The sequence below is a fragment of the Ochlerotatus camptorhynchus genome, unplaced genomic scaffold (assembly GCF_037179485.1).
Source record: "Ochlerotatus camptorhynchus isolate MF236.1 unplaced genomic scaffold, CSIRO-AGI_Acam_v1.1 ptg000387l, whole genome shotgun sequence".
Lineage (NCBI taxonomy): Eukaryota > Metazoa > Arthropoda > Insecta > Diptera > Culicidae > Ochlerotatus > Ochlerotatus camptorhynchus.
Genome location: NW_027040874.1, coordinates 79,944 through 93,870, shown reverse-complemented (window position 1 = coordinate 93,870; position 13,927 = coordinate 79,944). Strand labels below are relative to the sequence as shown.

At 43.8% G+C, this 13,927-nt stretch overlaps 1 protein-coding gene across 1 annotated transcript in view; it reads left to right on the top strand.

Moving 5' to 3' along the window:
* Positions 1–1,475: 1,475 nt before the first annotated feature.
* Positions 1,476–13,927, top strand: part of LOC135710468 (uncharacterized) — a 56,974-nt gene continuing 44,522 nt past the window's right edge. Inside the window, exons 1-3 of the mRNA XM_065233057.1 lie at positions 1,476–1,707; positions 1,963–4,383; positions 4,708–6,752. Of these exons, the coding sequence (XP_065089129.1) occupies positions 1,476–1,707; positions 1,963–4,383; positions 4,708–6,752 (4,698 nt within the window). The remainder of the gene's footprint in view (positions 1,708–1,962; positions 4,384–4,707; positions 6,753–13,927) is intronic.

The following is a 13,927-nucleotide window of genomic DNA, read 5'->3' as shown; positions in this document are numbered from 1 at the left end:
ATTGGCTGAAACCTTGGACGGATTCAAACGACTTCTCTTACTGAGAAGCAACACAAATTTTTCACTAACTACACCAAAACCGAACGTCTGTTCAGGTTGTCTCAGGTGGTCCCAGTGGATATTTAATGATTTTTATTTAGTTCACTTCAAGTATAGTGAACTAAACAACCTCAAGGCCTTAGAAAAAGCTAGCCTTATGCTCCATGTCCGAGTGAAGTGGGAACATTTCAGGAAGACTATTGCTACATACCAGCTAAATGCACGAATTGTGGTGATTCATCTCTCGCAAAGGACGCCTGTAATGTGAAGGAAGATCCTAAGAAGTTTAAACGTTAAAATTGTGGTGAAAACCATAAATCCATTCTTTTTGGGAATGTAAGACTCGTTCTATGCGACAGATAGAAAACACTCCACGTTCCCGACCAGGTACTAATTTCTCTGTTGTTAACAATGGTCAGCGAGGAACTGATTTTATATTCGTACCCGTAGGTACAAACAGCTAACAAGCTTCAAATTATTCATCTAGGGCTGAAAATTGCAAATATGACTGTTTGTTCTCGCAACACGCTCCACAGCTGGTGCTAGCGGGTACACTTTTAGACCAGTTTTTCTAGCCCTTCTGGCAACCGCGTCCGCTCAGCTTCACTGACAGGAACGTGATTTTCAATGCCCCACTAGCAACTACATATCAGCCTGTATTAGAAAGTTTTGTTGTTGTTCGATCACAAGTAAATTAGCCTGCAAAAGGGAAAGTTGATAAAAAGGAAGTGTAGTTTTTTTTGTTGGTTTTTTGCCATAAATTAATGATAAGCCGGAATATCGTTGCTGCCCATCGCTGAGCCCTTGGTGCGACGGATGAAGAAACAGTAAACACAACGTAGGGTAAGCGCGCCAACATAATTTTGGTGCCGTGACCAGGATACCTTTCGGACCGCGTGCTGAGTGTTACTGGGCGCCGCCATCTTCAAGGCCGGCACAAAACGGTATTCAACGGAGTAGATTAGTTCGTGATCCTGCTTGCTGCTTGTAAAATACAAGGCTTGATTTATCGGGCACAAGGTAACGACCTGTCCATTTGATTTGCGGGTATCACAGGTGCCCTTTAGATCTTCTTTCCCTTCTGCTTGCATGCGCTGATTGATCCCGATTGTTCCTGCTCGACAATTGCTACTATTCACACCGGAGTGTGGCATTGTTGCTGACCTGGAAGCGCCATTTTCATCATCGATCGGCGCACAATTGGACCTTTGTGCACCTTGGCGTTCCTAGCCATTGTGTAGTACAATTTATACAATTTCTTGTTGTATCATCGCATCGTGTTGTGACGATTTTACTGGTGTGGCTTGACGACTTTAGGTACGGTCGGTACTGCACCGTGTTCCTGTTTGGAGAATTTAAATACAAGGCACCGTACCTGCCTTGGACAAGGTTATTCATCGAGTGCGTGCTTTTGATTCATCGATCCGCTGCACGATATGGCGGAAGTGCAGACGAGAGCCCAGCTGCTATCGAGACGAGAGACGCTGCTTTCATCATTGGGTCGGGCAGAAGCTTTCGTCAGTGGATATGAAGCACAACGAGACCAACTGCAAGTTCCGTTGAGAATCCAGTACTTGGACGGCGTATGGAACAATCTGGAAGCGGTTCAGGCGCAGCTTGAGGACAGCGAGACGACGGATGAAGGAAGGGCAGAGCATGCTACCATTCGTGCGGGGTTTGAATCAAGGCTGTTTGAAATAAAAGCCAGTCTCATTTCGAAATTACCTCCTATTATTCAAGAGCGCATCCCTCCTCCCCCTCAAGTTTCCTCCACTCTCTCTGGGATCAAGCTGCCGACGATTTCTCTACCCGAGTTCGATGGAGATTATATGCAATGGCTTGCATTCCACGATACCTTCATGGCGCTCATCCACTCGAATCCAGATCTGCCAGCCATTTAGAGGTTCCACTATCTACGAGCAGCAGTCAAGGGTGAAGCTGCTCAACTGATCGAATCGATTGGCATCAGTTCCGCTAACTACGCTTTGGCTTGGCAGACTCTGGAGAACCGGTATTCCAACGATTATTTGTTGAAGAAGCGACACCTGCAGGCACTCTTCGACATCCCACGCATGAAAAAGGAGTCCGCTGCAGCATTACATGGATTGGTGGACGACTTTGAGCGGCACACGAAGATTCTTCATCAATTGGGAGAACCTACCGACACCTGGAGTGCTATTTTGGAACATCTTCTGTGCACGCGACTGCACGATGACACTCTAAAGGCGTGGGAGGACCATGCGTCGACGGTGGTGAATACGGATTACACCTGCCTCATCGATTTCCTGCAACGGAGGACACGAGTACTAGAATCCATCTCCGTGAATCACCACACAGCCGAATCTGCTTCTGGTTCCAGTGGGCATTCTCATCCGTCGAGGAAAAATCAGGTCCACACACAGCTTCGCCTTGCTTCTTGTGCATCGACTACTAGTTCTGGGGAAAAGTGCATCGCCTGCAGCCAGTCACATTCTGTGACGAAATGCGTCAAATTCAACCGACTTTCGCCGATCGAACGACAGCAGCTTGTAGGCTCAAAACGTCTGTGTCACAACTGCTTGAGGGGTGATCATTTCGTTCGCAATTGCCCTTCCAGTTTCAACTGCCGTAAATGTAATCGACGTCATCATACTCTTCTTCATCTTGGACAGACCGAGAGTTCTCGCAGGACTAGCAACGAAGGTACTTCTCCTAGTGTCGAAGCCGCTCCGAGTTCGCTTTCTCATGCACCATCTGCAATTGAGTCGTCCACACAATCGATGGTTACTGCCTCCGAGAATGTTCCGCCAGTTGAAGTCAGCACAGCTCTGCAGCATCCTCGTGAAAACGTTTTTCTCCTCACCGTCGTTGTGAAGGTCATCGGAGCGCACGGTGTGGAGTATCTAGCCCGCGCGCTTCTTGACAGTGCCTCGCAACCAAATCTCATCACGGATCGGTTGGCGAAGATCCTGCGGCTGCGGCGACAGCCCGCGAACGTGACAGTACAAGGAGCAGGTCAGCTTTCCAAACTTGTCAATGAATCCGTTTTCGCTCAGGTGCAGTCCAGGAAGGAAAACTTCTCGTGTGGTGTAAACTTTCTGGTGATGGATAAAGTGACTGCTGTTCTTCCTTCTCAAAACATTTCCATTGCGAATTGGAATATTCCGGATGAATTGTTCATGGCAGATCCATCGTTCAACGAGAGTCAACCGATAGATATGGTTCTAGGCGCAAGACATTTCTTCTCCTTCCCCAGCAATGAGCGCATCCAGCTTGACAGAAACCTTCCACTTCTGGTCAACAGCGTCTTCGGTTGGATCGTTGCTGGTTCGACGAATGATAGCTCAGTCCCTCACACATCTGCACCATTTATCTCGTGCAATGCGGTCGAAGTTTCGATGATGTCTTTGGAGGAAAGCATGGAGAGGTTTTGGAAAACCGAAGAGTTGACAACCAAGGACAACTACTCAGTGGAAGAACGGCACTGTGAATCCATGTATCAGTCCACCGTTTCACGAAATGTTGATGGTCGATGTGTAGTTCGGTATCCTCGGAAGTCCGACTTCAATGTGTTGCTCGGAAAATCTCGGGACAACGCCCAGCGAAGGTTCGAGTACCTGGAAAGACGCTTGGAACGAAACCCAAAATTGAAGAATGAATATCACCAGTTCATCAAGGAGTATATCTCCCTCGGCCACATGCGGTTGGTTGAAGCGGATGATGAAAATACTCCAGCCTACTATCTGCCCCACCACCCCGTAATTAAGGAAGCAAGTACGACGACCAAGGTCCGAGTTGTTTTTGATGGCTCAGCTAAAACTTCTTCCAGTTTCTCCCTCAACGAAGCTTTTTGCGTGGGTCCCGTGGTGCAGGACGATCTCCTGGACATCATTCTGCGGTTTCGTACCTTTTTCATCGCTCTAGTCGCCGACATTGCCAAAATGTACCGGCAGATACTTGTACATCTGGACGACACACCGTTCCAGCGTATCCTGTGGCGATTTTCCAAATTATCACCCGTCCAAATCTACGAGCTGCTGACCGTTACGTACGGTTTGGGCCCATCATCCTACCTAGCAGCACGTACTCTCCAGCAATTAGCAGAAGATGAAGGCGCTGCATACCCGAATGGCGGTCCAGCGTTGAAGAAGAATTTTTACGTCGACGACTTCATCGGTGGTGCTCAATCCGTCGAAGAAGCGATCCGTCTGCGTACAGAGCTCGACGAACTATTGAAGAAAGGTGGATTCGAACTACGGAAGTGGACTTCAAATCAGCTCGAGGTGCTGCAAAGTTTAAGCGATGAACAAGTTGGAACGCAATCCGCTCTTCACTTTAACCCAGATGAATCAATCAAGGCGCTCGGTATAATATGGGAACCTGAGGCCGATCTTCTCCGTTTCGATTCCCAGATTTGAGTCAGCGACGAGCCTCCGACAAAGCGGTCCATCCTCTCCGATACAGCCAAGCTTTTCGACCCTCTTGGACTCATCGCACCGGTAGTTGTTCGGGCGAAGATCATCATCCAGGAACTATGGCTTCTTTCCTGCGACTGGGATGACCCTGTACCAGAACCCGTCAAGTCGAAATGGGAATCCTACCAGCAAGAACTCTCGAGAATCTCTGAGCACCGTGTTGACAGATATGCTTTCGTTCCTGATTCAGTAATCCAACTGCACACTTTCGCAGATGCGTCTCAAACCGCTTACGGTGCCTGCACCTACGCCCGCTGTGAAGATAGTCAAGGACGAGTGAAGATCCAACTCCTAGCGTCGAAATCTCGTGTAGCACCGTTGAAACGAGTCACAATCGCCCGTTTGGAATTATGTGCAGCTGTCATAGCCGCTCATCTACATGCTCGCATCAAGAACGCTATTGACATTAGCATTTCTGCATCCTACTTTTGGTCGGATTCCGCAGTCACACTACAATGGCTACGATCACCTCCGAACGTCTGGCCGACCTACGTGGCCAACAGAGTCTCGGAAATCCAACAATACACACAAGGCTGTCAGTGGAAACATGTCCCTGGAGTTGAAAACCCTGCCGACTTGGTCTCTCGCGGCATGTCAGTCGACGATTTCCTCAAGAGCGATTTGTGGATTCGTGGTCCAAATTGGTTATCGCATTCACCCCAGAACTGGCCAATTTCTATCCCCTCGGGAGTACCAGAGGAAGAGTTGGAGATAAAAACTACCGTTGCAGTCATTCAAGCTTCACCGACTGTCCATCCATGGTTTCTGCGATGGTCTTCCTACAGTCGTCTGCTCCACGTCATTGGATACTGCATGCGCTTCGTCACTAATGTCCGTTCGAAAACCCGCACACAACCCTCGTCATCAAATGTTCCCGTCGGTCAAGCACTCACCGTTGCAGAAATCATTAAAGCCAAAACCTATCTCACCCGATTAGCCCAAGAGGATGGATATGCTGCGGAAATAAAACAACTGAAGAAGGAGAAAACCGTATCGAAGCAATCGCACATACGCAACATGAGCCCGTTTTTCGATTCAGAGGGAGTGTTGAGAGTGGGAGGTCGTCTTGATTTTGCTCTTTTGCCCTACCAATCCAAACATCCTGCCCTGATTTCCGCAAACCACCCGTTCACCCGCCTAATCGTCGAATATTTCCACCGCAAATTGCTTCACGGCGGCGGGCGCCTACTTTTGACTGCTGTTCGAGAGGAATTTTGGCCACCCAGGGGACGTAGACTGGTTCACAGTACCGTCCGAAACTGCTTCCGTTGTACTCGCCTCAATCCAATACTTGCTCAGCAGCAAATTGGGCAGTTGCCTGCTCAACGAGTCATTCCAAGCCGTCCATTTAGCGTCACTGGTGTTGACTATGCTGGCCCGCTTTATCTTCGACCGATACACAAACGCACTGCACCTGCCAAAGCCTACCTGTGCCTCTTTGTATGCTTCTCGACCAGAGCAGTACACCTGGAGTTGGTCAGCGACTTGTCCACAAAAGGTTTCCTGTGTTCCCTTCGACGGTTCATCGCTCGCCGTGGGCGACCCGCCCACATCCACTCTGATAACGGGAAGAATTTTGAGGGAGCAAAGAACGAGCTGGCTGAGCTATTTGTCAGATTCCGTGACCGTTCCCAGCAAGATGAAATCGTATCTGCCTGCGCCAGTGAAGGGATCACCTGGCATTTGACACCACCCAAAGCCCCACACTTCGGTGGCCTGTGGGAAGCGGCTATCAAAGTAGCGAAAAAGCATCTCTTTCGCACACTAGGATCATCTCGCATGTCGTTCGAAGAAATGTGTACCGTCCTCGCGCAAATCGAAGCAATCATGAACAGCCGGCCACTGCTTCCGATGACTGAAGACCCCAACGACATGTCCGCATTGACTCCAGCTCACTTCCTCATCGGTTCATCGTTACATGCTCTGCCCGACCCAGATCTCCGAAGCTTTCCGGCATACAAACTCGACCATTACCAGCAACTGCAACTGCATGTGCAGCAGTTTTGGACCCACTGGCGGAAGGAGTATCTTCAGGAGCTGATGAAGGACACCCGAGGCTGGAACCGCAACGAAGAAATCGTACCAGGGAAAATGGTCATCGTAGTCGACGAGATGCAACCTCCAATTCGATGGCCTCTTGCTCGCATCGAATCCATCTTGCCAGGAAAGGACAAATTAGCACGGTTTGTCATTCTCCGCACTGCTCGTGGTATCATCACTCGTCCCATCGCGAAAATCTGCCTGCTGCCGTACTCCACGGTAACTCCAGAAACGAAGGAATTTCCAGAAGATCCAGCGACAACGAAATTAAAATATTTCATTAGATTAAGCTGAAAATCTGTTAGAAGTAAGGAACAAAATCTAGTACGTAAGAGTAAAATTTATGTTGTTTGTTTATGTTTTCAATGTTGAACATACTCGTTCAAGGTGGCGGGTATGTTGGTTCTCGCAACACGCTCCACAGCTGGTGCTAGCGGGTACACTTTTAGACCAGTTTTTCTAGCCCTTCTGGCAACCGCGTCCGCTCAGCTTCACTGACAGGAACGTGATTTTCAATGCCCCACTAGCAACTACATATCAGCCTGTATTAGAAAGTTTTGTTGTTGTTCGATCACAAGTAAATTAGCCTGCAAAAGGGAAAGTTGATAAAAAGGAAGTGTAGTTTTTTTTGTTGGTTTTTTGCCATAAATTAATTCTCGTGATAAGCCGGAATATCGTTGCTGCCCATCGCTGAGCCCTTGGTGCGACGGATGAAGAAACAGTAAACACAACGTAGGGTAAGCGCGCCAACTGCAAAATGTTATTAACCATATATGCGTACCAAACTGCTCCACGTACATCTACAGGCGTATATGAGATCAGCGAGCTTGCAACTCGGAAGTGAACGACAATATGAACGATACTGCCGTATTATAATATGTCGATATGAGGAGTAAAACATAGAGATAGCGTTTTAAATTGTCCTAGAAAAATGGTCCTTGAATCGTTTTCATCAAATAGTTCTCACACAACTATCATGCAAAATGCTTAGATTTAGGCAGTATGACTAAAATAGTGAAATATATCCCATTTTATTTAGAGGGTGGAACCAAGAACACATGACGTGATAAAGCGAGCCATAATTTGTGCCCATGGCCACAATTTGTGCGGCTCGCAGCGCGCTTAAAGCATGACCCTTTAAGTAATGGAACAACATAATTTGGGTCTGTTACGGATTTGTCGCGGTTTCGAAGGAATTCTTAAACTTTTCCCTTAATACGACCCATCAAGCGGCACACAACGGTCTCGTCCACAGTTTTGGCGATTTTATCCCACCAATTTTTCATCTGAGCTGCCGTTTTGATTACTGTACCATTTATTTTCACTTTCCTCTTCATAATTGCCCAGTAGTTTTCAATGGGCCTGAACAATTGGGCAGATTGAGGGTTTTCGGAACAAAATGGACTCTGTTGTCATTGTACCATTGCACAGTGGTTGAAATCGTCGTTTTTGCGCGCTTAATTAATAACATCTTTATTCTGATATTAAGGGCTATGGTGTCTTCTAAGAAGTTTATCAATAAATATATGCGCTTCTTTTGGGCTTTTCAGCACAAGGATTAATCCCCCTTAAAGTGAGATAGAAAATTTATTTTTTCAATTTTACAATATACAGGGTTGGTGTCTTCACAAAAGTTCGAGGAATCATTCTTTTGAATAACTTTGTCGAAGACACCTAAACCGTAACTTGCTCACTTTTGGAGATATGTTACGTTATTTGTCGACAACCCCTTAAAAGTGGTTTTTTAATCATAACTTTTTTATTATAACTTTTTCGACTTTAAGATGTTCTAAAAAGTTATAGACAACGCTAAAATACAAAACTTTGTCCAACATAGCAACCCTGTAGTTTTTCAAATTAAAAAGTTATTAATTTTTTTTTGTTTTTTGGCCATTTTTTATGTACTTGTAACTCAATGTGGTGCAAAATGGTGCAAGTTATCAACCATGCATGTGAAACTACAAGTAATTTACTTTAAGATGATTGCAAAACTCTTAGACTGTAAGCGACTGTAAGATATGTTTAGTGTAAGTGCATTCAATCATTTTTAGTAAAAAATACGTACGCACATTTCATAATTTTTCGTTTTCTTCTATTCTGTTGATATTATTATTATTTATCTTTATTAGGGATTCTGTTGATAATCAAAAACTCCTGGATTCAAATATTTCACAACCTATCTATTTCATTCATTCTCGCTGTCATTCTCGCTGTCATTCTCGCTGTCATTCTCGCTGTCATTCTCGTTATCATCCTCGTTGTCATTCTTGCTGTCATGATGAAAATTCTTCAGAAGACTTTTTGCGTCCTCTGAAAACGATTTTTCCAATTTTTTTGGCCATCCACGAATGCTTGTGATCAAAGGATCAGATGACACAAGAAGCATATTGATGAGATCTCGATTCGTGGCTTGTCTCGAAACTTTTCGAGTGTTGAATTCACGGTACCTGTTTGTCGGATAAACATTGGTAATAAAATGCACACACATAAAATGTTTGTATTTACCTACCTTTTCCAATCTTTATTTCTCGCTTCCTGCGCTTCCTCAGAAAGTTGGCCAATCGGGACCATAAAATGGTTGATTATGGAAGACCCATGAACAAGGACTTTATGAACGCTTACTGGTAAATAATACCACGGGTATAAGGTGACTAATAAGCGGGCTGTCTCAATGCAATATTTGTCAAACGTTACTGTATCGATTTCATAACCTGATCCTATGGATTGAAGAATAGAGCCACAGCGCTGGATGGCTATATGATCGAGTCCAGTGATCTCCGCTACCTTTTCAGCATTTGCAAAAAATTTACGAGCAAGGTTTCCGTTATTGGATGTTCCGGATCCTCCAGGTCGTGGTTGATCTACATTCATCCCCATTTCCACCTTCAATTGCTTCTGAATTTTCTTTTTACGTTCTAGCATTTTCTGCTTATCTTCGCCCCGTGCCTGCCATTTCTTCGTTTCAAGTTTATATGCAACATGGATAAAATATTCAAAAAATCTTATCCACGCGTGCAGTGGTGATAATCCGTACTGAAATGCTGACTCAGCTTCTTTTAGTTGTCGAACTCTATCAATGTCGTTCATATCGGTCGGTTTCGCTAAGCAAATAAAACACCTTTGTGACGATTTTGTGCCTGTTAGCGCAGAACATATCTTCCCGTCTACCATAGTTAGTAACATGCAATACTGAATACGCATGTCACGTCCGTATTTCGTGATTTTAGTTGGCAATAGCTTCTCAATTTGTTGTTCAATATAGTTTTTCTCTAGAACAGCAAGTTCAGTAGTTTCAGAAATCATTTGTATTCTTATCGGCCGGCATAACCGAGTCGATGATGGCCGAGGATTACAAAAAAAATACTTCCCATTTGTTTCCGCAACTATTGGAACTAGCGAGGTGATGAATATGTTCGCTTCACTTTTTGAACCATCGTCATTTTCAAATCTTTGGTTGTACTCCGGATTTCCAGAGCTGCCATCCATCCCCCACTTAACCGTCAATTTGATGTCTAGAAGCTCCTCATCTGAATAGTTGTCCAAATTTTCCTCATTAGCATCAATGATTCGTTCCGAAGTATGGTCCAACAATTGTTGCAATTTGACTTCCACACACGTGTCGCTGACTGCTATATAGTCCTCATTGGGATAGCAGCTTTTTTTGGCTTCTAGGATTCGATGATATGGTGGATATATATTTGCGTTTAGATCTTTCGCTCCCGATTGAATTTTGATGTACTGTGCCTTAGATAACTTTGCATCTATTAATAATGCCAAAGCTTTAGCATCACTGTACTCATACAATGGATGATTTGATGATTTTTCCCATGCTTTAGCAATCCTTCTTGCCCGCGATGGACTTGTCTGCGTAGCCTCTTTAAGAATGTCAGCAGCATGTTTTTGTCCTGATTCGCGAAGCTTTATTTGCGTTGCAAACACAAGTTCTTCCACTGGATGATTTTCACGAATGGCCGCTGTTTTTCTTCTCTTTGTTGATTCACTGCATTTGTCGAAAGGAATTGGTTTACGACCGATTTGGGCACTTGTTGATGATGAAGGAAGCATGTTCAGGATACTTGCAGGAAGCTTAAACGGTTTATCGAAAAATTCAACATGGTTATGCAACACCTTGCATGCTGAACGGTTATATTTAAGCCACAGTTTTTGAAAAGCATCACAAGTAACTTTTGTGTACTTTGCAACCTCCACAGCAACTTCCGGCATAATGTCGGAATCAATCAAATAATATTTGAGCACCTCTTTGAACACGCTGTGATTTTTGGTTGGTAAATATCTTCCTGCTGCTTTCCATATTGAAAACAGATGTCGTTTTTCTATTTCAACTAAAGGAATAAAAATTTATTCAAAAATGTTTCAACACATAACTTTCACAAAAAATGCAGTGAAGTTTAAAAAAACACGTACCTGTGGAAGCCATTTGTGTGTAGTCAAATACTCAAGCTTGAAAACTGAACCACTAGATAAACAAACGAACGCTGTCACCACGACAACCATATCAATATTATACATGTAGGCATGATCTCACTTACACATATTAAAAAAAAAATGAAGTAACACTGGGTACGTGGTTGAGAATGACTATAATATGATTAATTGCTTTTACACTAAACATATCTTACAGTCGCTTACAGTCTAAGAGTTTTGCAATCATCTTAAAGTAAATTACTTGTAGTTTCACATGCATGGTTGATAACTTGCACCATTTTGCACCACATTGAGTTACAAGTACATAAAAAATGGCCAAAAAAAAAAAAAAATCTTAATAACTTTTTAATTTGAAAAACTACAGGGTTGCTATGTTGGACAAAGTTATGTATTTTAGCGTTGTCTATAACTTTTTAGAACATCTTAAAGTCGAAAAAGTTATAATAAAAAAGTTATGATTAAAAAACCACTTTTAAGGGGTTGTCGACAAATAACGTAACATATCTCCAAAAGTGAGCAAGTTACGGTTTAGGTATCTTCGACAAAGTTATTCCAAAGTATGATTCCTCAAACTTTTGTCGAGACACCAACCCTGTATATTGTAAAATTGAAAAAATAAATTTTCTATCTCACTTTAAGGGGGATTAATCCTTGTGCTGAAACGCCCAAAAGAAGCGCATACATTTATTGATAAACTTCTCAGAAGACACCATAGCCCTAAATATCAAAATAAAGATGTTATTAATTAAGCGCGCAAAAACGACGATTTCAACCACTGTGCATTGTATTACTTACAATGTGCCATTGTAAGGCTTAAGTGAAAACTCGCGACCGGATATACCTGGGTTGCTTCTGATGGAACTCACGACCTTTCCATGGATCTGACGGTTGGCAGTTCCACTCCGGCGTTTACTTTGAGGCTTCCGATTCGTCGTCAAGGTGAATACAATGCAGTAGTAGCAGTAGTAGTCCTTTGAGATTCTCGAAAGCTTTAGCCATGTAAGTAGCGTTGTCCGTTACAAATGCTGTTACAGCTGCCATATTTTCCTGTTCAGAAGTCGTTACAGGATTAACAAATATTACGTGAAGAACATAGCGATCTTGTGAATCACTGGCTTCATATGTAATAATCGCAATCGAAGTTGAGGTTTTAACTCTAGCTTCGAGTTCTTTTTGGTTCTGATCGAATACTTTGGTATGAATTCGGTACTAGTCCCAGGTTTTTCACATTCGATTGGAGATACTCACGCAGTTTAGGATGGTCTAGTCTATGTAACGGAACACCCCCCATCAACTCAAAATGTGACACGTTTCGCTCATCTCTGGCATTCGTTTGACGCTGAAATGCTCCAACAATACTCGCTTGTTTTTTGACGTAGGGTTACGTCTTTCGGCAACATATTGGGGGTGCAATTTCAAAAAAGCAAAATCGACTACGTTACGAAAAGTGGTCAGGTTTTGACCACTTATAACTCTGTCAATAGCGGATGGATTTTAATGCTTAACAAGCTAATCGATTTGAAATTTTTCACAAATCTGATAAAATTAACAAACTACAAAAATCGCTTTCTCTAACACAGATTTCAAAATCTAATTTCATCCGCAGCAGTGCTTTCGGTGCGTGACGTTGTACATTTTTCTCCAGTACACAATGAAATGCTCCCCGCAAGCAGCTAGCTAGCAAGGCTGCCCTCTAGTTGGCAACAAAAATGGAATGATGGTGATTCGGGAAGATGGTTACATTCTATTCTTGCACTGGTGTCGAACAAACCATGGTTCAAAGGGTTGGATATGAGCCGCGACTTTATACACTATCCGGTGGTGGCTGACGTGGGTTCTTCAGCGTCGCGGCGAAACTATCACCGGGTAGATTGGTCGCAGTTCCAACACTGCGTTGACATCAGTAGCGACTATGACGTCCACCCGGAAACGACCGACGACATCGACCAGTGTCTGCGATCCATCGATGAAGCGACTTCCCGGGCCAGGGAGCAACATGTTCCAGTATCCAGACAGGTGATTAATACTCTGAAACTCGGCTTTTCCCGCCTGGTAACATAAAAGTCCACCTTCATAATACTCTCATTGAATGGTCAAGTGAAGTAATCTACCTAGGTCTCACGCTTGATAGCAAGTTGCTGTTCCGTTCCCATTTGGACAATCATCCACCAAGTGCAACATCTTGATTAGGTCGCTCTATCCACTTATCAACAGAAACTCTACCCTTTCCATTAAAAACAAGCTTGCCGTCCACAAGCAAATCATCCACCCACCATTGAGTACGGAACGCCAATATGGGAGAGCTGTGCTAAGTGCCATCTCCTCAAACTCCAAAGGATCTAGAACAAAATTCTTAGGATGATCCTCAAGAGTCCCCCTCGGACTTGAAATTCTGAGATCCACCGCCTAACTGGTCTTCAGACTCTGGAGGAGCGGATCTTGCGATCTTGCAAATTAGGTTATTTTTTCACAGTTAGGTACGTTATCAAATTATTTTTTTTTTCAATTCAACCAAAAAATGAACCCCAGACAATCTCTTGTAGACTAGTTGAAAAACGTGAATTCATAAATCAGGATAACAAATTTAACAAAAATGAAGAGCCTGATAGGCTAATCAATTGAAATGTTAAAACAATGTAAATCGTAATTCACATAAACAAACTTAATTTTACTACAACTCGAGGTTCTTGGTGAATTTTTTTCAATATATAGTTCCACGGCAAAGTTCGAGTGGTTGAAGACTTCATTTTCAACTGCTCGAATGATGTGATCCATTGTCGAACTCTAAAACTCCCGGTGACAATAGATACTACCCCCACGATATGCCATGAGAGAAGCAACAAATTATCACGTTTTCAACAATAAATCGGTAGCTGAATGGAAATTTATCGCGTGGAAAATTGAACTCCATCGAGCTCGGAGGAAACGATGGTGCAGTGGGTGGAAGC